This window comes from Vanessa cardui, chromosome 8 (assembly GCF_905220365.1).
Source record: "Vanessa cardui chromosome 8, ilVanCard2.1, whole genome shotgun sequence".
NCBI lineage: Eukaryota > Metazoa > Arthropoda > Insecta > Lepidoptera > Nymphalidae > Vanessa > Vanessa cardui.
The window spans coordinates 5,663,118-5,688,828 of NC_061130.1; the positions used below are offsets into that span (position 1 = coordinate 5,663,118).

General features: G+C 33.4%; 3 protein-coding genes across 5 annotated transcripts in view; 1 reads left to right on the forward strand and 2 right to left on the reverse strand.

The window, feature by feature from the left end:
- Positions 1-300: 300 nt before the first annotated feature.
- LOC124531628 lies at positions 301-1,747 on the forward strand. Its single transcript, XM_047106087.1, has 2 exons — positions 301-505; positions 617-1,747. Exons 1-2 carry the CDS (start codon positions 436-438, stop codon positions 1,735-1,737), a joined length of 1,191 nt encoding a protein of 396 aa, XP_046962043.1. The 5' UTR covers positions 301-435; the 3' UTR covers positions 1,738-1,747.
- Positions 1,729-13,756, reverse strand: LOC124531627 (protein cappuccino-like). Of its 3 annotated transcripts, none has more exons than XM_047106084.1 (10): positions 12,765-13,756; positions 12,145-12,303; positions 7,995-8,170; positions 5,809-7,765; positions 5,323-5,720; positions 5,036-5,245; positions 4,813-4,953; positions 4,139-4,322; positions 3,401-3,737; positions 1,729-3,292 (listed from the first exon to the last, which is right to left on the reverse strand). In XM_047106084.1, exons 1-10 carry the CDS (start codon positions 13,618-13,620, stop codon positions 3,184-3,186), a joined length of 4,527 nt encoding a protein of 1,508 aa, XP_046962040.1. In that variant the 5' UTR covers positions 13,621-13,756; the 3' UTR covers positions 1,729-3,183. The 3 variants fall into 3 exon arrangements, with proteins under 3 accessions (XP_046962040.1, XP_046962039.1, XP_046962041.1); XM_047106083.1 differs by having other exon boundaries at positions 12,145-12,306; XM_047106085.1 differs by lacking the exons at positions 12,145-12,303; positions 12,765-13,756 and adding an exon at positions 9,315-9,841.
- Positions 13,757-19,611: 5,855 nt separating this feature from the next.
- Positions 19,612-25,711, reverse strand: part of LOC124531650 (hemicentin-2-like) — a 36,174-nt gene continuing 30,074 nt past the window's right edge. The window contains exons 7-12 of the mRNA XM_047106124.1: positions 25,498-25,692; positions 24,359-24,539; positions 21,949-22,332; positions 21,465-21,621; positions 20,895-21,088; positions 19,612-20,261 (exon numbers count right to left, since the gene is read on the reverse strand). Coding sequence (XP_046962080.1) covers positions 20,092-20,261; positions 20,895-21,088; positions 21,465-21,621; positions 21,949-22,332; positions 24,359-24,539; positions 25,498-25,692 — 1,281 coding nt within the window. The 3' untranslated portion in view covers positions 19,612-20,091. The remainder of the gene's footprint in view (positions 20,262-20,894; positions 21,089-21,464; positions 21,622-21,948; positions 22,333-24,358; positions 24,540-25,497; positions 25,693-25,711) is intronic.

Here is a 25,711-nt window from a genome sequence, read left to right on the forward strand (position 1 = left end):
TCATGTTTCTCGTGTATTTCTCACTTTCCCCCCAAGATTCTCGCGAGAGTGTAGAACGCCCATGAGAAAGACCGTGCCCCAAAATACAAATTAGTCAAAAGAAAAAAAGAGATAAAAATTTCAACCGATAAAATATAATAATACTATCCACTTCAGTGTCGAATACTTTAATAACTTTTCACAATCTCTATTTATATTTATTTGAACATCCGAATACTTTTATTCGAATACATGAAATCTCAGAAAGGAACTCGTGTCATTAAGTATTGGATGTATGTATCAGGCATCAGCCTGTTTAATCTGTACAGCAGTTAAAAAAAAATCCTTATTTTAAGGTTATGTTTTTGTTTTGTAAGGTTATAATATCATGTTATTAATAAATACTTCACAAAAAAAACTGAATAGTAATAAACTGAATACTGAATAGTAAACAAAATGTTGGAACCATGGAACAATAGATCCATATTACAACCTCCAATAAATACAGCAGCATGTAAAAACATTGGTAAGTAAAATGTATTTTACTACAAACTGACCTAATAAGTAAATTAATTAACGATTATTATTGAAATAGGTTATTGTTTTCATTCTATTGATTATTTTTTATAATTTTCAGAGTTTAAAACACTTAAAAATATTTGCAATACCATTATTCATGTACTGTCAAAGCAATCTCCACTACATAAAGAAAGTGCTATATTTTCAAGATTCCTCTACAAATTCGACAAGAAATTTAGAAATGACATTGGATATAGGTACTTTAGGAAAGTTAATGTGGCTTTACGCTCATATTTGAGATTACCTTTAATTAAAGATGTTTATAATTTTATGGATGCATTGCCTATCAAGAATGAAACAACATTAGCCCCTACTAAACAAATGTTGGAATATGTTTTGACACGACTGATGATATTTTCCAAGCTTATGTACCGAGTTACACTTTGTTCCAAGCAAGCAGCTGTGTTCTATCTAAATAGAATAAAGAGAGGTGAGAGTCATTGGATGTGTCTCATGCCTTTTGCTCTATTGAGTAGAGTTTGGTCCATGGCCTTTGTATTGTTACAACACTCTTGTAACTGGTACAATCAGTTGTATCCTACTTTAAACAAATTAGAGTATAAAGGCCTAAAATTTTTACCAGAAGAATATTCATTGCCATTAAACTTAGAAGATTGGATTGATATGAAATATTTGAACAATGCGGGAAGATTCCAATGGTCTCAAAAATTTATTATTAATTTTGATTCAATTGTCGATGACGATGATGAGGAAGGATTATATGAAAATATTTTAAAATTTGTTGACAATATTAATAAAAAGACTAAAGATGTTGAACCAGATACACAATTGCTGCTACCTAAACAAGATGAATACACTAAGTTCGTTCCAAAGCAAAATAAAAATGATCAAGGTGAAGCAATATCTAGAGACAGTTTTAAAAATTTCATGGCTAATTTACCGCCCGTATTAATCAATCCATCTGTTAATATAGTGAGACAAGATCACTGTATAAAAAATGTGTCTGATCAAGATTCTTTGAATGAGTTTATTGAAAATGAGGAAAAATATAGAAATTCATCAAATGAAGACAAATCTCTGACCAGTCATCTGTCTTTCATGCAGTGGCAAGCGTTAAAAAACAGTTTGCTGAAACTGGATTGCTCTCATATGAAAAAGAAAACAGTGGAAATGAAAGTTCAATATATATGGAAAGAAAAATGTTTGGAATACATGTAAATAAAAATACTTTATTGAAAAAAAGTGTATTATTACTATCTATCATTAATTACAAAACCTAATAATACAAAAGCACCATAAAGTATGTTAATCATAAACAAGATACAGAGTACATTTTAAATAAGCTGACTTTAAATTATAAATCAGGTACTTTATTAGTAAGTTGCATATTACTATATTGAACAAAATTATGTATATCAAATACTCTGCATAATTTCTTTATTATGCCAATAGAAGATTTATTTATTAATTAATTTTTAGCATAATGTTCAACATTTTTTATCTACAGATTACATGATTTTTTTTACCTGCTGTCAGTAAAAACCGAAAATTTGTGAAGTAAAGAGTACATTTTTATATAATGTATATATAGAACTTGAACAAAACAAGGAATCAAGTTTACAAAAAGATATTTTAATGAAATAACATTTAAAGTATAATCTTATACTATGATGATCTTTAAACAAGCAAGGTTCTCTTTAATTATACAGAAATAAATTATTATTTATTCCAAATCAAATAAAACAATAGGTTAAAATGTTTTAATATTGGTTGAACTAGATTCCTGATTTTTTAATAGTATATATGTAAGAGTGCAACAATATAATTCTAAGCTAAAAGAGGTAGATAAGTTGTATGCACAAGCTGCACCTTGAAACAACTTCACCAATGCACCCTTAAGCACTTTTTTTTCTTGAAAATGACATTGCAATTAAGAAAATTCTTTATGTACATAACATAGATATTATTCTATGTTAGTAAATTTATAGCAATTTTAATAGTATATAAGTATATTGCTCAATATGTAAAAATGCTATTTCAAGCCAATTTTCCAAATCAAGCCTGGTATTTTCTGTCAAATTTTATAGTTAAACATAAAAAAATAAACTGTTTTTTACTGTAATAAAATTAATATCTTATTATGAAATCATAATAAGCCTTAAAATCTGAATTATTGAAAATTAGTTTTAATGAATTTTCTTTTAAATTTATATTTCAAAATTGATTTTTAGCATATCTTTTTGGTTTTCACAAATTTTGTAAACTTAATGCTTTATTAAATAAGAATAATTCTTTAGGAACGTAAATGCTTGTTTGAAAGGAGACATCATATTATATCGAAATAAGAATTGTGAATTAATGAGTAAATTCCGAGAATGTAATTATGTATCAGTTTACATTCGTTATCTCTTGAGATCTGGCATATGGGACCTCAGTAATTAGGACATAATGCTTATTACCTAGAAATTATCAGTTTGAACTAGGCTGTTTTTAAATTCCCAAGATAATCCTCACAATTCCATTAATCATTCATTCAACTTCACAACTGTTATTAATTCTTAATTTACAAATAATTTTAACCATATGACAGATCCCAGTGGACAAAGCTATATACCGTTATTAATATTAAACATTATATTTTATGCGTATTTAATTAATTTTGATTTATTTTCGAGCACTAGATAACTTCTGGAGACGAGATTTTAGTCCACCTTCTTTTTTTGGTTGTGTGTTTGCTCGCCTTTCACATTGAAGTTTTTTCGTTTCTTTTAGCCTGAAAAATTATATCACATAAGCTACTGATTCACTTTTGGCATTTTTCTTTAGGACACAGTATTAAATGTATAAAAATATAAACACTGAATCTAGATGATATACTTACTTTTCTTTTATAGCTATTTGTTCCTCTTTTTTATAAATATCTTTAAAATCACTACAAAATGTAGTCCATAGCGAAAAGAACTCTTTCGGCTCGCAATCGTCTAGTTTGCCACATCTTGGAGAATATTGATAAAATTTTACAGTTGCTATAAACTTATTCCGACATTCGCACATGTTCTCATTCTCAGTCTTCAGTTTTTCTTCGGCTGTATTTAGGAATGTAGTCATTTTTTCTTTAAAAACCTCAAGTCTTTTTGCATTCTCTCCAAATCCATTCTCGTCATCATCTTTTTGCAATGCATACGCCTCTATCACTTTTTCCATTTTGTCTCTGCATTCTAAAATTAAGAAAAAAACAATGTTTCCTTAGTAATTAATTATGCAACACAATTTGTATAAAGTCATACACAAAAATGTGACGGGAATGTCCATTTAATATTATTAAGCCGTTACGTTTGTTACCGTTATCATAAAACATTAAAAAGGATCACTTATTTAGGGTTCAACAACATAGAATATTTATTTTAACATATAATATATTAAAAACTTATAATTATTATCTGGTAATTTAGTGCTATAAATATTGACGTCTATTTTCGTCAGTCAATAAAAAAAATGTAAGATATAATTTTTTTTATTTTTCGATATGTATATTCAAATATATTTTAGACATGACAAAGGCGCGACTTCGAATGGGCATGTATTGTATCACAAGTAGCAGTTGGTTAGAAGTACTCACCATCGAGATTCTTTCGCAGCGCGGCGAGGTTGTCTGCGACGTCGGGGAAGTCGAGCGCGGCGGCGCGGCGCACGTCCCCGGGCTCGGGCACGGGCAGCGCGCACGTGCTCGCCAGCGCGCCGCCACACGACCGCATGTACGTGCGCACGATGAAGTGCAGCAGTGTTACGTTCGACTGCTTCGACTGCGGATCGTTTAAAGTTGTTATAGATGGATATAGTACGTTAATATGGTATAGACAATATAATGACTGCCTCGTCTGTTCCGAGTTTAAATCTGAGTCACAAATAAAAGATATGGCAGGTCATTTATGTAAACGGGAAAGAGAAATGGACCAAGTATTGATCCTTGAGGGACCCCCACAGAAACTGGAGCCCCGGACGATCATTGAATTTGTATCAACCCTCTCATCAATTGCTCAGATACGAAATCAGAAGACTGGGTTCAGTGACACTAATTTCATAATGACATAGCTTCCTGACCAATATTGTGTTACATATACAAAGGCCTTAGATAAATCACAAAATAGCCCTGAGGCAACTTGTGACTCTTCCCAGGCCTTGTAAATTTCTATAACGAGCTCAACACCAGAGTTGTCAAGCGATTCCATGTAAATCCATTATTTTGAAATGACTTAATAATAAAAAATGAATCTAATGTAAATAGCTTCTTACCTTCACATCTTTTAGTTTTGAAAGTATCTCCAGACCAAATCCATCAGCTTGGCCTCTTTGACAATTTCCACCATTCATATAATTACCGACTGCCAAAATTATAGCAAACAGCTGCTTCAGAGATTCACTAGTCATGAGAAACTAAAACAAATATGTTTCATTTTAACAATTTTACTTCTGCCAATACATTTATCTTAAAGATGATTTTTTTTTAAATACAAACCTCACATGTGTGTTTTAAATTATCTAATTTGTGCATTATTGTATTAACGGCGTCATCGAATTCTGCCTGGAATGTAAAACACGAGATCCTTTCCGCGAAATTGTGAATTCCAGATAATTCATACAAAAATGCTTCAGGCTTATCTAAAGGTATATCCGGTTTGTTTTTCATATGTTCTTTAATTAAGAACAATTCTTCTTCAGATGCTCGCTATAACAAATAAATAAAAGTACTTTACATAAAAATCTAGCCAAAATTACAAAACATATAATTTCCTATAGACTCACCAATTCATATATCTGTTGTAACGCTTCTAAGCTGACTACTGATGTATCAAAGTTGTATATAGCATTTTCTATTTCCGAGAATTCAACGTGTAAACTCTGAGCTAGTATACCAACATTTTGAGATCTTTTGCTATCTAAAATTTTTATTGGCTGAATTTTCTTTGTTTTTACTTCAACTTTTTTTTTCACAGGTGCTTTGACCACTTGTCGAGAGAATAGATCTGTGAATTCATCAATATTGTCTAATTTTGCTTCTTCGATTTCTAGCCATAATGGTTTCATTCCTGCTGATTCTGACAGCTCACCTTGACTCGTCGGCAGTACAGGAGCTGCCAAAATTCGTGTCCAATATAAAGGTTTCATAGGTGCTGCAGGTTTTATAGGCGTTTTTCGTAGTGCTGAAATTATGAACAATTAGATATCAACAATAAATTACACTTATATTTAGCTTCTTTCACTTAATTTAACTTTGTGTAATTTACTTACTTGCCCTTTGCATATTCCAACCTCCAGCAGGAGGAGCTGGAAATGGCAGTGGCCCTGCTGTTGTATTTGATGGCGTGGGAGGAATGCCAGGTGTATTCGGGCCAGATAAAGGAGGAGGTGGCGGACCCATTCCAGGCAGTGGCGGCGGTGGCGGACCCATTCCAGGAAGTGGAGGTGGTGGCGGACCCATACCGGGTAGAGGCGGCGGTGGGGGGCCCATGCCAGGTAGAGGCGGTGGTGGTGGACCCATGCCCGGTAAAGGCGGTGGTGGCGGAGCCATGCCCGGCATAGGCGGTGGTGGCGGAGCCATGCCTGGTAACGGCGGTGGTGGCGGAGCCATACCCGGTAGAGGCGGCGGTGGGGGAGCCATACCCGTTAGGGGTGGTGGTGGCGGCGCCATACCAGGTAGCGGCGGTGGTGGCGGAGCCATATCCGGTAGAGGCGGTGGTATTGGAGCCATACTAGGTAAACAAGGTGGAAGGCCTATGCTAGTTAAAGGCAATGGTGAGGGAACGGTACCACATACAGGTTTCGACGGTAAATCTAATTGGGACTTTGGTGGTGATGTTGCCAATGGGACCTTGTCAGATATTGGCTGTGTTTTTACAAGCGATGAAGGAGGCGTGGTTGTAGCTTCGACATTATTTTTTGAAGTATCTTGTGCTACCATGTTAGGTAATGACTGTACAGCAGTTTCTGTTGTTTCTACTGTTGATTTTTTTTCTCTTAAATATTCTAACTTAGAGCTTTCATGTAATAAACTTTTATTCTCCACATGTGACAATGTTTTAGATTCTAACATTGTAGATTCCATTCCATTCAAGGAAGTTTTCACAATACTATGTGTCTCTAAAGTATCATCTGAAATATTCATTGTTCCAGGCATAGGGGGTGGAGACGGTGACATTCCAGGAAGCGGTGGGGGTGGAGGAGGCACAGGTTGACATAAATCAATGTCTGATGGACATACATTATTTGAAATAACAATACATGCTTCACTTGAAATTATATCTGATTGTGATTCTTTATCTCTTTCAGGTAACATTGTATGTTCTGTATATGTGTCCTTTGGTATTTGATAAGATGTATCATTACATTTATTGTCAATTTTAACAATACTCAAATTATTGATTTCGTTGTCTTGTTCAACTAAATTTGAAGATATGTTAGTTTTGTTGTTGATAAATTCAGATACTGAACTTAAAAAAGATACCTCAGATAAACTTTCACTTGCAACTTTAGGTCCCTCTAAAGATTCCATGAGGTAGTTTAAATCCTTAGTAGTTATATCTTTAGCATTTTCACCATTTATTATATTGTCACTTTCTATATAACCAATTTCTTCATTCCTATGTAAATCAGTAGGTTCCCGACACTTATTCAATTTGCAATAATTCTCTATTTTTTCAGATCTTGAGTCAAGTTTTTCTCCTTTATCTTCATTATTTATTAAATCACTTTTGTTACCTATTCTACTTAAACCTATGTTAGAATCCATATTTACACTTGCCCTTAAAAGATTATTATCTTTAGAGGTATTTATCACAGGTTTATTAATATGCCTATTATTTTCATTAGTAGCATTGGTTTGCACCTCTCTATTGATGTATTCTGTTTTTTCCCTACATGATAAGTTTTCTGGTATTGATATGAATGAATTTTGTAATTTTTTGTTTATGACTCCAAACTCTGTATTTAATTTGTAATTTTCTAGTTCATATTCTAGTTGTTGTAGTTTTTTTTTAAGTTCAGATATTACAAGTTTTGCTTCAACTATGTCACTAATGTCCTCATTATTTTGTTTATTATATTGATTTTCTACAAGACAAATATCAGTTAATTGATTAAGACCTTTTTGTTGATTTTCAGGAGGCCAGGAAGACATGTCTAGTTTCCCTGGAGTGACTGGTTGTGATGCTGGCAACTCCATATGTGACCAGTAATACATTAAGTTAGGCTGCAATGCAAAAAAAAACTGTTATTGTATATATATTTGTAATTAGGATAACATGATTTAACCATCATAAATAAAATAATAATTTTAAATAACACAAGAATTTTAAGAATAATTAATATTTCAACTAAAATTTTATGTTTAATAGATAATGTTACCATTTATTGACCATTTAAAAATTATAAATATTATTTTTTTAAGATATAATATATTGTAACAATTTTCATTTTACCTTAAAAATGTTCTCTGTGGGTGCATCTTTATCGGATATTTGCCTGAGCACACCGGCAGCTAGAAGGTGGGTGCAGTATTGAATAACAAGTATTTTCAGATCTTGAGAACTTATTAGGTTTTTTAAATGACTATCTTCTGATACAGAAGAAAGAAACCAGTTGAGAAGCATCTGACCTGAAAATAAATTATAAAACTTTGAAGCAACTGAGTCTAGTAATAAAGTAAAGTAAAAATATTATGCTTTATTGTTTAAAACACAAAACTTTAGAGTAAACTCATCCTATATTTAGTAATACAATTAAATAATAAGGAATGCATTAATTAAATTGTAATACAAAAAAGTAAAGCGACTGTTGATGTATACAGAGGTCCACAACATTTTTATCTTCATACACATCACACTAATAACTAGACAGATTTCCATGAAATTGAAATTGGTTGTAATTCATAAATTATAACACTTTTATTGTACGTGTTATAAATCTTTCTAATATAATAAATGTGAAAGTTTTGATGGACAGATGTCTGATACTTAATCAGTCCAGAACAGCTTCAGAGCTCTGAATGAAATTCGCTAAAGACAGAATATAATATGGAGAGCACATAGGTTAACTACTTTTTATCCCCGAAATAAGTACCTAAGACCTACAAACTCCTCCACAAACGGGCGGAAACCAGTCCCAATTAAATGGGAACCAAGTGATATGTATTATATCAACGTACTTCTATAAAAATGAAACTAGGAACTTACGTTTTGAATACTCAGGATATTATAAGTATACTTTCAAATTTTGTATCAACAAAATTAAATAACTAGCAATATATTATAAATACTTTTTCGCAAATTTTTCGTTTAACTTATTTTGTAAGCTAATTATTTACAAAATAAATAATTAGATACTTCTTTAGTTCTGTAATATTTTCAACAAGGTACAAACTATAGTTTCTAAATTCTAATCAATTTGACGTTTAATATTGTGTTTTGTAAATTGAAATCGTATGTCAACGCAAAGTTGCCAGGTGTGTAAAATTAATCGCATATTATAATATTTTAGTACAAAAAATATTATATAAAACTATGCTTTATGTCATAGAAATACTTCATAAAAATTATCTGTAATATAAAAAGTCCTATTTAGCATTTTTATTTTCCAGTTAAATTGTATCCTAAATACCGTATTAAATAAGGGGACTGCAAATGGAAATTAGTTTTATGTAATAGAAATGAATTTGCATTTGACTCGTTGATTAATAATTATTCAATTAAGACAAATTATAAGTTTTCTTAGCATCTGTATTAAGAAATGATGAAACTTACTTTTGTTATGCATGGGAAACTTTTTACTTGTAATATTTATTAGCCAAAGTTGTTTTTTGTTTCGATTATTAAAATTTAACACACTTATTATTCTGGTTCTTACATTCAATTGAACCTCCATGTACACATATTCACCGTGCATATTTAATTTTACATTAAACCACCAATTTATTTCATTGCACATAAATTGTAAACTCTTAATTGCGCACAAAACTGTACTTAAGGTTTTTGATTGTTTTTGTTCTTCACTAGGTTTAATAATTATAGTTGCGTCAGATATAAAGTGAGATAAATCGTCGGTATGTAATCCCAATACAGTCACAATGTCTTGTACGCGTTTTCTTGCAGTTCGATTCTTGCTTAACAATTTAACATAATTAAAATGCGCAACTGAAGTCGCAAAATTTACGCGATTAGATGACAACTGCATTTTTATGCTTTAATTACATTTGTAGAGTAATATTATTAATTGTGCGAACGTTTTATGTCACGTACTCGCTTCACTCGACACTTTATCTTTACTGATGCAAAACGATTTCGTTAAGATAAGAGTAGACATTAACTTTACTCGCTTAAACATTAGGTAATTAAAGATAAGCTTCCTATCAATATATCCATTCACTTGTTTTAATTCTACAAACGCAATAATATTTGATTTTAAAATATTATCAAATTATTGTAGCCTAAGTAGTTTTATTATTCTTGCTTTTTTTGTTTTTACTTAATTATCAAATGTTACGCATTGTGATCATAGAAAAATATACTTATATAATATAATAGGCTGAGTGTACTTATACGTCATACAGTGATCAAACCTGATATGAAGTGTTAATGCAGTAGAGCTTTTCAAAACGATGACTTGTATTGAATTGTATTGAATTGTAATTATCTTGAAGATAACAAAATTATGGTAGTAAAATAACCGCTAAACGAGTATTCTACATCTCCAGTAATTATTTATACTAATCGGATTCAACCAAAAACAATCTGGAAACTTTACTACATACGTTTTAAGTGAACATAGCCTGATTTGTATAATTATAGGACCGGGATAGTTTCAAAGGAATACAACCAAAAGTATACCATAAAACATATAGGCAAAATTTTAAGACTCTATATCTCGAAAATGCGTTCGTATAGAAAAGTCTTAAGTAGTAGGTATATATATTGTACATATATCAATCTGTGTAAGAGTCAGTATCTATTTTTGTGTTGAAATGGTATGTAATAATACTTAATTTTAGTTTGGATTATTGGCTATAATGACCTAAGATTATAGTCTCTTTTTTAAATAAATATTGTTACCACATATTGCATATCGGATTTTGTAGTTGTAGTTTTAGAAATATAACAAGATACTATATATAAATATATGAAAAAAAGGCGTGGAGTATGAGATAAGATGTAGATACTTATACTTATTATTACCACAGTACATACGGATTAATAGATCGTTTAGCTTGATACCGATTGTATATTTAGTATTTCGTTTATATATAGTTAATTCTTAGAAAAAAAATGTAAGTAATCGGGACGTAACCATGATATGTGTGTAAACTATTTTCACCAATAAAGACTCATTAGGCTAATTTTCCAATAAACCGCTATTTGAAAGCTATATCAAACGTGTTTGTGAGACTGTTATTAATACCATCTCCAGTGGAACCACACTTGAACCTCGTATATTGACATTCTAGATTCTGTTATGGTAATAAGTTCCGGCATATTTCATAATGTCAAAGTTTGTACCTATATATTCATCAACATCATTACCAACTGTTTGCATATGATAATAGTGAATAATAACTTTATTTATTGTTTGATGATAATAGGGGCGAGTTTGTTTTACTCATTCTTATGTTTCGTTTAAATATTTCTGTTGTTGCTAAACGCAAATAAACATCCGTTTAAGTATATCTACACATATAATAAAATTGGAGCGTCTGTTTGTAATATTAAAATAGCCTATGTTTACATGGTATATATACTAAACGAACATTTTTTACAATTTTTGTCTGTCTGTAGGCAGACAGATCTGTCTGTTTGTTCCGGCTTATCTCTGGACCGATTTTGACGGGACTTTCACTGGCAGATAACTCATATAATAAGGAGTAACTTAGGCTACAATAATATATAGTTTTTTTGTTTTAGTCAAAGGCATAGAAGGTCGCTGGCACAGCTAGTTCCAAATAAAGGATGTATGTACTTTATTATATTTTAAAAAGGCAATTAGCATCACCTTTACGTATTAAAATGCGTTTTTAATTTTCTTCTTTAGTGAAATTATACTACGTATCGTTGAAGGTTAAATAATTAACATTTACTTACAAAAAGTCGTAAGTCGTAACATAGTCGGTTATGCATGTAACAGTTTGTATAAATTTTTAAATTCCATTGATGGAAATACGATAAGTGGTTCAGCTGTCCACCAAGGTTTTGATATCCTCTAATAAATAAAATGAACAAGTGAACACCTAATTAATCTATAGTATTATTATTAACATCATAAACGTGAAAGTCGCTCTTTCACGATCAAATCTCTGAACCGATGATGATGATAAAATTTGGAATGCAAACTTGAACTCTAAGAAAGGATACGCTGCATTTTGCCTAACACATGAAAAACAACACCCTTAAATGCGGCCGAAGCCGAGGGCGACTTCTAGTAGATATATAATTTTGTTAACATTCTGTCTTACTGGCGTATTGTTCAGAAATAGCAAAGTTCACATGAAATTTATTTTAATTATTAAATCAGAATTCATGGAAATCGGCTATTGTCTATCGTTATTATATTATTATTATTGGAAGCATATTAAAATTAACTAACCTTCAAATTTTTCATAAATTTGAAAATCTAATTTTTCGGGTACAAACTTGGGGCGTATAACTTTCGTCTCTGTGTGTTTGTCGAGGGTGAGTGAGGCAACCTTCCGTAACACATTCGAGTCTGACATTGGCACGTCGCTCACACTCGAATGACGACAGTCTTCTGAAATTATTTTATAAATTTAAACTTAAAAATATATCGTCTGTTCTATGGAAAACATATATATCACATTAAAAATAATTTATAATTATCATAACTACACACAGCGCTTTCAGCTGCATGTATTTTCTTTAAAATACAAATCTTCCAAATACATAGAAACAAAATAGTATAATTTAGTCAACAATTATTATGGACATATCTATCTCTAACAAGATATATATATATAAACATCTAGTATATATGTATATCTCCTTATAAAAGATTAATTTAAATTTTCATCATTATTATTTTTACAAGCTGTTTTTATTGATGACATTCTTTACCTTGCTATGATTTCTCTTATTTTCATTGTAAAAGCAGACTTCTATATGCAGACGATATATTTTTTCATATAAGTATATATTTTATACTTACTATATATAGTACATTAATTTTCAAAACATAAATTCATTAATTACCGTTGTCTAATATGTTAAGTGAAGAATCGGCGGCAACAGGAGGAAGTTCTACTTTTCGATGCCTGGATATCGTAAACGATGTTTGCCCCGGACTGGCTTTTAACCGGTTTTCGAGAAAATCGTGGTTGCATTCATTCTCCTTTTCTAAGGGTTGCTCCGTTGACTTTGATAATATCGCTCCCATAACCTTTGAATTATCGTTACTGTCACTAATGTCAGAGACGTCACTTTTTATTTCTTTTTCCATCATCTCATTTGTTGATAGTGGTGAAGCGGTGTCATCGTGTAACATTTCCGTCACGGAGGGACGAGTTTCAGTCGATGCAGGACCGATATGCGCGGGCGCATCGAAGTAAGATGGCGTGAGTGTGTGCGGAAGTTCGTCGTGTGCACTGTCACTTTCTGCGGAGTAGTAACACTGGTTGAGCTCGACGGCGAGCGGCGTTAAGGGATCCGTAAACACTGAGTCGGAGGAGGATGGATCCGCGGGCGAGACAACGGCGGCGGGCAACTGGTCGCGGGTCGGTGACCGCTCCGCCCGCTGCGACTCGCACCTGGTCACCGTTACCTCTGACTGCACACTCAATCTTTCCACGCCCCTCTCGTCCCTTGCCGATGTTTTGAACACGCACTCGACCATATCGTTATCGAAGGCCTCAATAGTCTCATTGTTATCAGATTCAGATGTTTTATCGAAATCTTTATCAACCTCTCGTTTATCGACACTTTTTTTACGACCATGTTTCTTGTTCTCCTTATTTGAGCTTTTCCTGTTTAAATTTCTTATGAAATGTTTCCCCTTCCCTGGCGACTTTCCGGTTTTCGTATGTTTTTCACCTGCCTGTGTATTACCCATTATATATGAAACTTACAATATATGTACGTGTATGTATATATATGTATCAAATGAAATATTTCACCGCGTTTCGGAATATATAATTGTGCGCAAAATATTTGTCAGTTTTTATCATTTTATTAGCTTAGTGAAATTTCACAGCCTTTCATTGTATCTACTTTTATTTTAAAACATCGCACCTGCGCAATCGGCCACTGCCATAATCAATATTTTAAGGCCAAATTCAAATGTAGTACAAGCTAACCATGTTAAGAAAAGTTATTCTAACATTTGAATATATTTTGAATATATACTGACAGCAATATTATGTATGAGCGTATTTTTAATCTTATAAAATACACTAAATCTTTCAAGGCTTTTGCATAGAAGTGCGAAGATACCATCATTTGATTGTTTAGCGTGATTGCGATATGCGTTAGTAGATGGCGTTGATAAGCAAAAAATATAACTAATAAAAACAATAGTGTCAGACGTAGTGAAGAATCTTCACTACGTCTCACACTATTGTTTTTATACCACTACATAACATCTTCACTGAAGATGTTATGAAGTGGTATTTAGAATAACACTAATAAATACTATATGGAAAAAGTACAAACAGATTAGAATTAATAAAGCGTAACACACAGACAGAGTTAGTTCAGCAGTTCATAATAGTACAGATTGTGTAGGCAACTTTTTGAGATTCAATCCTTAAAGATTGTTATAGATAGTGGTATCATTTTTTTTAATTGCGTTTACTTGTTTAAGAGTGATTGTATCTTAACCTACACTATTTCATTTATCTTGCAGAATTCTATGATTAAGTTGTTTTGAAAAAAACTTATTTCATTTCTATTTTTCAAGTTTCTATTGTTTGCTTTCTATGCACCTATTTAAAATCAAAATCAAAATATACCTATTTATTGTTAATTTCTAATCTACTTCTAAAAATCTTGGTAACAATAGAAAAATTACAACATAACATAAGCATTTTTTGGCGTCTTTTCCACATACAATTTTGTCTCTGAATAGAAATATTAATAATATGAATTTAGGAGTAGGATCTTATGTAACATTTTTATTAATTATTCTTCAAAAGCAATTCCTAAGACTGCAGAGTTAGGGCTTTTTTGACATAATACTGTGATACTATGAAAATAAACAAAACATACTAAAATGATCGGTATCAATATCAGTTAATTATCTAACATTTCTAGTCTTCTGAGTCTTCCTTTCAGGGATGAAAAATAAGGACTCCATTGAAGTTCGATTCTAAAGGGATTCCTAAAAACATCGTAGTAAGAAGTCAACAAGAAAGGGGTGAAATGGGCACAAAACGTTCTCTTTTAACAGAGAGGTCCAGTCAATTTAGCCGTTACTTCGGATCTAAGAATCAAGCAAATTATTTTTCACGCCTTAAGTTTTCTGAAATCAGTAGCGTGTAAGCCTATTGCAGGTATGTAAATTTGCAATTGCAGATGCGCAGACTACATTTAGTTGGGAAGCGAAGCGAACGAAAACCCGCATCTTGAAGTCGGTTCGAGGAGAGTTAAAATATTAACTTCTAATTGACATCTTAACAAACAACAATTCGACCGTTTACTAAAGTCATTAAGTATGTATAACCACGCACTAGCAGACAAAAAATGTGTTTTATCTCTTTGTGTTTAACAAGGTCTGTCGCAAATACACATTTCTTTTTAATATATAGGTAATGAATCGACCTGCAAAATTTCAACAATTAACACATAGAATTGTTTATTTTTAAATCATGAGTTTTCCTTTTCCAATTTTGACGACCTCCGTGGTCAAGTGGTGTGTACACCGGTTTTAATGGGTACGCCACTCCGAGGCCCCGGGTTCAATTCCCGGCCAAGCCGATGTAGATTATCATTAGTTTTCTATGTTGTCTTGTGTCTGGGTGTTTGTGGTACTGTCGTTACATCTGATTTTCCATAACACAACTGCTTTAGCTACTTACATTCGGATCAGAGTAATGTATATGATGTTGTCTCATCTTATTTACGTGTAAAATATAAGAATCTCTTCGAAATGCTGATTTATTCCAATTCTAAGAGATATAAAAAAACAAAGTTAAAGCATTGTTAAGAAACATTTATTTTAATACGAACGTTATACAATATCGATATATTTACAAGTATTTTAACAAATTAATTTCTCCGTCCCAACAAAAGTAATGATGTTTTAGAGTCTCAAGTTTAAAATATGGCAAAATTTTCATAATGTTTGTGTATTATTCATCAGAAATAGATCTTACGTTTTGCTATGATAGGACTTACAACTATGCCAGCATTTAATCCATTCTATAAGATATATACTACTACCTAATATAAGTTTAAAAAAATATGTATTACAATTATACAAGTCATTAAAATGTAAAAAGCAGACGTTTGTTACAAATTAAAAATAAAAAGAAAAATTGGAAACAAGAATACAAGTATTTAATATAAGTTTATCCGTTAGGACGAATGCAGAGATCACAAATCAAAATACTTTAGGTGGGTGTGTATGTGTGTAATCAAAGGTTTTGAGGTATTTACTAACTACAATACATACAATAAAATCACTTTCGTGTGTGCATTTATATAACGGAGAAATAGTAAAATATTCTTTATATACTTAATTATAATAACAAGTTATTTTATGTCGTTTTCAATTGTATTATTAAACTCTGACACTTGCACAAAGTGAGGTCGCTAAACAGGAAAATTTAAAAAGTAATATTTTTTGGAATATATTTAGAAGTAACCAATGAGCGTTGACAACCTGTAAGGATTAACCGCCATCTTGAATAACGTGTTTCTGCAAATATCTCATAGTGTATCTTGGAACAATAATAATTAATAATAAGAACACTTTTTTGTACGAAATTTTATATTTCATAGCTTGTATCTAGTTTTCTTTAGTCAATATATTTCAAGATACCGTAAGATGGATGCCAAAAAAAGTGGTAATCGGACGTCTACTTATAATTATTTTTATTCTTAATTTGTCTCTTACGAGATATCCCGAAAAACACATTTTACAGAAGGGTAGTTCAAGATCAATCCTTAAAAAGTTAGGATACACTCGTAGGCTATCACCAAATATATTCCATTAGATAAATTTGAAACAGGATGGTTTTGGTTTTTAAAAGTCCTATATAAGTATAGACAATAGTAGTTCAACACTACTTACATATAAAGTATATTATTATATGTAAGTACTGCGGAAAAATATTATCAAAAAACAGTAATAATTTATCTTTAACTTCAGTTGATACAATTTGTCGTTACAAAGTATTAACGTCTGTATCTTGTGACATTATTGTGACGCAGATTTTTTTTAAAGTAAGTATATATTTATTAAAATATACTGTGAACAGAAGATAAAGAGTTACATGTAAGATTAATCTATGATTATGCTTATTCCAGGGCCAGTCTTTGCCAATGTGAGTTAGAGATACATTTCTTCACTAATTCGTTTACAATAAATCACAACCGGCACCTTTGACCCTGGCGCAGTAGGGACAGTCCTGATTATACCTTTAAAGAATCATTTTTTCAATAAACTATTTCAATTACACTAACAGGATTATGAAATATTTTATGAACATATTCAATAATCCTATTTGTATTGTAAAATAATTTGAAAGATCGTACTGCTTGCAGAACGGAAAATTATTTTATTGAATCTGTCAAATAGCACCTATTTATAGACACACAATTAGTTTTCATTTTTCATATTTTGAAACGATAAAACATGTCAGAAAAATTAGAAATATAAATGAATGTAATTCATCAGATAATTCTATTACTAATTAAGTAGAGACAAGATCGTTTACAGATAATAAAAACTATATTTAAAAGATTGGCCCTTTTTGTAACTTAAGTAAAAATAACATTTTTTTTTTATAATTAATATTAGTTAACAATTATCTGTGAGAAAGAATATTAATGTATTGAGTATTATTTGTCTATTGAGATTGATGTAAAAACAACTTAACAATTTATGAACGCAGAAATATGCCAAATTGTTTGGAGCAAATGAGTTTCCATTGTTGTGGACTATCGCTCGTTTATGACAGCATATAAAAAGAAAACACTGAGCTATACCCTTAAATAATCAACCATTTCCTTGAGGAAAACAAACCAACTTTGCAGCCCAATACGTGTTCCATAATTATAGGTATGTAATGTTAAAAACACAGCAAGCAATCGATTTTTATAAGTTGCATCGGGATAGCTCAGTCCATTTCACTGTGTACATAATAATGATACAGATTGTGCATGTATTTGTGTATAATAAGAAATATATCTTGAAATAAAACTGTCCTGAATTCGTCTGAATCCGGGACATGTATGTTGTTTTATCTAAAAAATATATTTAGCGTAACAGTACTAGATAATAATGAGCCGTGTGAAATGTTTAAAATTTATTAACAGAATAAAGTCTTAAGTATCTATTTACAATATAATAATTATATACGATTTGTAAAAATAAAACTAATTTAAGTAGCTACCCTTAAAAATTAAACTATAAGAAATTGTGTAAAGCTATAAAGATAACTATGCAAAGCATTATTTATAATCGAATATGTTGTCGAGACATAATAATAAAGAGATATTATTTCGTACATAAAATGAACACTATAATATAAAAATACATTAAATATGTACGAATAAATTTCTCTAAACATGGCACTACAGAAAGAGAACTAAATTAAATGAAAATACATATAATATACTTATATTTTACTATTGCGATCCAGAATCTGATTACGTAGTAAATCGTAAGCATTGGTTTTGACTCTGATGAGCACCAATTGAAAACATTACGTTTTGCATTTGTAAAGGCGAAAAAGCCCAATGAGATGGATGAATAGATCTTGATCGTGAGCCGAAGCCTAGCCCATGAATGACAATTAAATTGAATTTTATATTTTGTGTGTTAAACATAATATGTCAATTCGGCTTTTTTCCGAGTATGGAATAGTCCGCTTTAAATTTTTATAAAAAAGTATCTCAAAAGTCGAGAAAAAATGCATAAGTATGAAAGCCAGTGAGATCAAGAACGATCAATGGGCCAGTGACAGACAGGAGTGACGTCATACGAAATAAAGATGCGTTTTCGTGCGAAAATTTAAAATGACACTTTGGAACTACATTTTTTGCAGCTTGCTACTATAAGCTGCAAAAAATTTGAGTGTTTTGGATTTTTAATATACTTTTGGTTTATCCCATATGGAGTTCTTTAAAATAAAAATAGCGCGTCTTCCCTATTATGCAAATATTTAAAAAAATCTATTTAACGCTTTAGTAAAAATCGCTGTAAAAGCTTTTAACCATTGAAAGTAATTCTGATAATCGTGCAACTAATCTGATAAAAAATCTAGAGATATTGGATGAATATATTATTGGGCAAATCTGCATAGATGTGGCGCTTCGCTACAGATCAAAAAGATACAATAACGATTGTCTTACTTTGTAAATAACTCGATGTATGTGAGATGCAAGAGAGATGCTGGTCTAAATTATATTCCATTGCAATTTATCAGATGATTTTCAAATCTAAATATTATTGTGATATAGTTTGCACTATAGTATAATGTATTTTACTATAGCATATTGGTAAAACAAAAACACAGTTTGTGGTACCTTACACTCAACCCATTCAATACAATTACTGTATAACATATATTTAAAGACATTATTTATTAAACGAAGTACATATGCATACACATTTCATTAGTACCTATATATTACAATTTGTTTGATTTTTAACGCCACTTTTTGTTAAAATATTCATACATACAGTTTTATGGCTTACATATCTGTATCCGTCCTTTTTTTAATTTCATGCAGAATGTGAAAATATATTGATAACTTAGTTATTGGCTGTATTTGGAATGCTTTTGCCTTTCCCTCAATGAGAAAATGTTTAAAAAATTAAACATTTCATTATTTGAAAAATAAATAAAAGTAGTTTAAAAAAAATACAAAAAGAAACTAATTAATAATTTTGAAGATTTATTTCTAGCTTATCACTTATCTAATGCGTAAATGTATTTACACGCAGCTATATGAAGTATTCGGAGACAGTCTCATTAATTAATTTTATCTTACTCATACTCAGCGCCAGCCTCGCCATTCGGTCGCAGCGACCGAGATCTAAGATTTCCGCGCCCCCTTACTTCTCATTATTAGCTAACATTCCGCCCTCAGCTCCCGGGCAAAACGAGTATTCCTAGTCGAGTAGAGGGTATCCCCACAATAAGATCATAAAACAAATAGAATATTCACCTTCGAAAGGCGACGAGAGTAGTAATCATTAGCTACCCACATTAGGTCGGTGGTTTATAATTTTCAATCGCTAACTCGGTTGCGGTAGCTTACTTAATTTATAGCCGATCGAGTCAAAGTCAGATGCGAGTGTTCCAGGAATCGATTGAAGTCAGATGCGAGTGTTCCAGGAATCGTTCGACGGCGGCTACACGATGATCTCGCGGATGACGCGTCGCGCGCGCGAGTTGGGCGTGGAGTATCCGGACTCCAGCGACTCGTCGTAGCTCAGCGACAGGTGCGGCGGCTTGTCCTCGCCCGCCGCGTCGTCGCCCGCATAACCGTCCGGCAGCCCGCTCACCTCGTGGTACGGCGACTCTGCGGCGCCACGGACACGGTTAGCATACTATATATATACTATATATCCCTTTACATTTGTCTAGGAGAACTTAACGTAATAGGCTATTTGAAAATGCGAATTATTGTAATCAGTGTATATTATGAGTTTAGAAATGGTTATTTACTAACGAAACTTGAAAATAATACTTAATTTATTCAAAAATCAATAAATAAAAATGCAAATTTTCAAACGTTTGTCACGTGACACAAAACGCTCCTGATTGGCCGGGCTTATGATGAAGTCACTTTCTTGTAAACTTTGCTTTATATACGACAGATTAAAATACAGCAAAGTGACGTCACCGACCCCATTGCAGCGCCATATTATCCAAGTAGCGTTTTCGCGCGTTACTTAAATATGGAATTTTTAATATGATATGTTTCGGCAAATATGTACTAGAAATAAAAAAAACAACTTTTACTGGGTTCCTTAACATCTACTATATAATATAAAATGGATTTTAAAAACCAGTCAAATAGCCTATTCTACGGAATAACTCGACTACACAATGTTAAAAAGTAAGGGCCCAGATTCGAGATTCTATATCTTAGCTGGGCGTTAATAGTCCAGTCCATTATGCGAATGTCATGTATAGAGATTAAAGTACATACCGATATGTTGGTCCATGCGTTTCTTGGGCTTGTGAACGGAGGCGTAGGGATCAGAGCAGTAGTCCTGTCTCGAAGGATTTTGAGAGTTACGTAGTCCATAATCCGGTGCAGGTAGTTGTGTCCCGTGGGGCAGAGGGGGGTAGGAGGCGTAGTCGTCGATTGTTCCGTAGCCGCCGTGTGCGATGGGATCATATCTATATCGTGTTAGTTATTAATATTAAATGAACAACAAATGGAGTCGAGATGGCCCAGTGGTTAGACCGCGTGCATCTTCTGATTCATGTGCTTAATTTGTCTTTATAATTCATCTCGTACTCAGCGGTGAAGGAAAACATCGTGAGGAAACCTGCGTGTGACAAATTTCATAGAAATTCTGCCACATGTGTATTCCACCAACCCGCATTGGAACAGCGTGGTGGAATATGTTTCAAACCTTCTCCTCAAAGGGAGAGGAGGCCTTTAGACCAGCAGTGGGAATTTACAGGCTGCCTTGTTGAACAATATAGACCATCCATTTATAACAAAACGATAAATCTCCTATACATCTCTCGAGCACCCGTGTACACTTACCCATAATTGCTCTGTCGGTCGATCATCTGGTGGGGAGATATTCCAGGTGGGTTGTTAGCCGCGGCCATCTTCATTTGCCACAGCGAGTCCTGCGAGTTGACGCTGCCTCCGTTGTTGCTATTAGCGTAGCTATTTTCAATGTACCCCATATTCACCCCTATAATAAATTTCGTTTTAGGAATTGTATTCTTGCGTAAATTATTGCACGATTCTTCGTGCAAACAGACTTTTACTGTACACTTTTTAGTGTTACCCTCTACGCTGTCACTACTGGTTAGTCCTTTGTGCGTGCATGAGAAGAAATTTTATATCGTTAATTATTTTAAAATCGATCAGGTTTGAATTGACATGCACACGTTATTTTTTTTATGAAGCTTTCAATTTGTTTCATGCATTGTTTGGTTGAAGGTTCAATTTACATGAATAACCTTTTTGGACTAATACGGACAGTTAAAGCCAGAAAAATAATAAGTTGTTTACTTACAATCTGTATTCGTCATGTTCTGTCCGGGATGTGTTTGCGTGTGGGGAGCGATGTGGTAGCCATAGCCTCCTTGTGTCGCATACACAGTGTTCTTGGAGTCGTCCATCGTGAGTGGTATGTCCATAGAATTTTCGAGGGCCTTATTTTCCATGCCGGTGCTGGGATAATAAGGCGGCGGTGCTTGATTCTGAGGCGAACCCATCGGTGATCGCATGGAATCCATTTCGTAGTCTTTTGACGTTTCTTTCTTATTTTCGTTGCGTTTGCAGCGACAAAATATAACCAAAAGACTCAAACACAGGAGGAAGACGAGACTCGAGATTATTATTGCGACGAGTGTAGATGTCGTCAATGTTATTGATTCTTCTGCGAACGATGTACCGACTGAAAAAAAAAACAATAAATTAATCCAAATTTCCTTAAATATTATAATTACGTACACTCGGGGAAGTCGGTCAAATCTATTCAATCTAAATGCTCGGTATTCATGATGATGTCACGATATGGTCTTGACTGATTTTATTAAAAATGATGTTAACGGCATGTGAACAATGACTGCGTTTACATGAGCAAAAGATGAGACTACATTTTTGAAGCCGCTAACGGATATGGAAGGAGAAAACGAGTAATAGTTATTTAAATAAAACTGACTCGTAGTAGACGGGTAGTCTACCCGTGACCACGAACGCCGTAAAGTGCTCGAAACGTCGAGATGTCCAAAATATTAGGTTGGGGAAAAAGTCTTTTCGCATATAGTATGTATGAACTTGTAATAAAATCTCTTTGGCTATACCATTTGTATCTGGCTGGTTTTGGTATCATTAAAAAGTTTTAATTTTAAAGAAGGCACTTCCAAATTCAAATTAGGAATTTGTGTGATTTTCATTTGTTTTTGTTGTTGTTAAAATGAGTGAATCTAAAGAAGAAATTTGATACATTTTAAAATTTTACTATAAAAAAGGTAAAAATGCAACTCAAGCCGCGAAAAAAAATTGTGATGTTTATGGACCTAATGTATCTGTGAGAGTAGCGCAAGTTTGGTTTAAGCGTTTTCAAGCCGGAAATTTTGATATCAAAGATGCATCTCGCTCTGGTCGCCCTGTTACGAACAAAATTGATGCCATTTTTGAAAAAGTGGAGCAAGATCGGCATATTAGTAGTTACGATCTAGCTGAAGAACTGGCAATTGATAACAAAACGGTTTTGACTCATTTGAATAAAGCTGGGTACACAAAAAAGCTCGATATATGGGTGCCTCATGAACTCACTGAAAGAAACCTAATGAACCGTGTACTCATTTGTGATTCTTTATTACGACGTAATGAAACCGAACCATTTTTGAAGAAGCTAATAACTGGTGATGAAAAGTGGATCACATACGACAAGACAAGCTTCACACACTGTGGCAAAACCCGGATTAACTCGCAACAAGGTAATGCTGTGTGTATGGTGGGATTGGAAGGGCATCATTCATTATGAGCTGTTACCGCCCGGCAGGACCATCGATTCAGAACTGTATTGCGAACAATTGATGAGATTGAAGCAAGAAATTGAGAGAAAGCGGCCAGAATTGATCAACAGAAGGGGTGTGGTTTTTCACCATGACAACGCTAGACCTCACACATCTTTAGCCACTCAACAAAAATTACGAGAGTTTGGCTGGGAGGTATTAATGCATCCGCCGTATAGTCCTGACCTTGCACCTTCAGATATTCATCTGTTTCGGTCTCTGCAGAATTCCTTAGGCAGTGTCAGGTTAACATCACGAGAGGACTGCCAAAACCACTTGTCGCAGTTTTTCGATCAGAAGCCCCAAAATTTTTACAGCAATGGGATCATGTCACTACCAACAAGATGGCAAAAAGTTATGGAACAAAATGGCACCTACATACTTTAGTCAAATGTAAATAAACTATAAAAAAAACTTTTTGAATTTTCATATAAAATACGAAGAAACTTTTTCCCCAACCTATTATACGCGATTAAAATCCGTTATAACTAGTTTTATTTAAATGTGTAATAATCGCGAAAATTTAAGGCAACATTATGAGGAGTAGTTTAACATTAACATTACAACAACAACAGTAACATTATTAGGAGTCGAGATGGCCCAGTGGTTAGAACGCGTGCATCTTAACCGATGATTGCGGGTTCAAACCCAGGCAAGCACCGCTGATTCATGTGCTTAATTTGTCTTTATAATTCATCTCGTGCTCAGCGGTGAAGGAAAACATCGTGAGGAAACCTGCATGTGACAAATTTCATAGAAATTCTGCCACATGTGTATTCCACCAACCCGCATTGGAACAGCGTGGTGGAATATGTTCCAAACCTTCTCCTCAAAGGGAGAGGAGGCCTTTAGCCCAGCAGTGGGAATTTACAGGCTGTTACTACTATGAGGAGTAGTTACTTTGCGCGTCGACGTTGTCGCTGCACACGTTCTGGTTGGTCTGCAGGCACAGGCGCATGCGCAGGCGCAGGTCGGCGTCGGCGGGCGGCTGGCCGGCGCGCGCGCGCTTGGGCGCGGGGAGTTCCAGCTGGCGCTCCTGCTGCGCCGTGCCCGCCGCCGACAGCGCCATCGTATCTACCACCTGCGCGACAAAGCGTTCCATTATACCGGTATAGTACGACACAACTTAGATGTCGCATCGGCAAAATTCGTAAAACCGATCACATCCGAATTGAGTACCCCATACCAAATTATCAATATTTATTTCTCATGCGAATATGATCTTTGCACAAATGTAATAACTTGTAATATCATATGACCGAATATATTCGTCAATTTGACGCGTTTTTTTACATGCACTTGCTTTCTCTGACGCGTGAATCTATAGCGACGAATAGCGTCGAATGGCGCGATAGGGAGCTATTTCTATTGGTTGTGTAAATCGGCAGTAATCGGTTTTAATTTCATTCCATTGCATTTTCCGATGTTACATCTAATTTGTGTCCTACTATACGGTTTTGTTTTTAGCTAACGTGCAAATGGGCCACCCGTAATTCGTTACCTACACCTACGCACGTAGGCATCGGTTGCGTGAGGAATTTTAATTATTCCTTACATCCGACCTTGGGATCCAAGTGACTACCGATTTATCTTATGTCTGCTGTTACACTGGCTCATTCGCCCTTCAAAACGTCACAACATCATACATCACAACAGTGCAAAGTACTGATGCTTAGCAGACAAGTTTTACGGTACCAAATGAATACTTGAAGTATTAATATTTCAATGATATAAATATTTTCAAATTAGTTTTCGTGTATCGGTCGAAGTTTTTGTGTATTTTAATTATTACAAATATATATTTAAATACTTCTATGTAAATATTCATATTAACTATTATAATACAATCGAAACGAAACAAGATTTGTGCTGTAGCTTTTGGCTTTAAAATTATTGTCATTGATTGAAATTAAACGTATAGCCGATACCAATTTTGTATTAAGCTCATTTGAAAATGACTAATCGTTTTCGACATTAATACAATCACTAATTACCTTAGTAATAACACGTGTATTTTCAATCAATGGAGTTGTATTTACCTGCCATCCATCCGAGCCCATTAGTTTCTCGATGACCCCCACGAGAGGCAGGCAGGTCGCCGCCACAGTAAAGCGAACCATTCTCGTACTGGGATTGTATGTAACTGTATCCGGAGGTATTATTCTATCCACCTTCGTCGTCACCGATATTTCATTCGAATAATTACTCTGCCCTTTCGTGTTAACCGCCTTAACCTGGTAAACGTAATTTTAT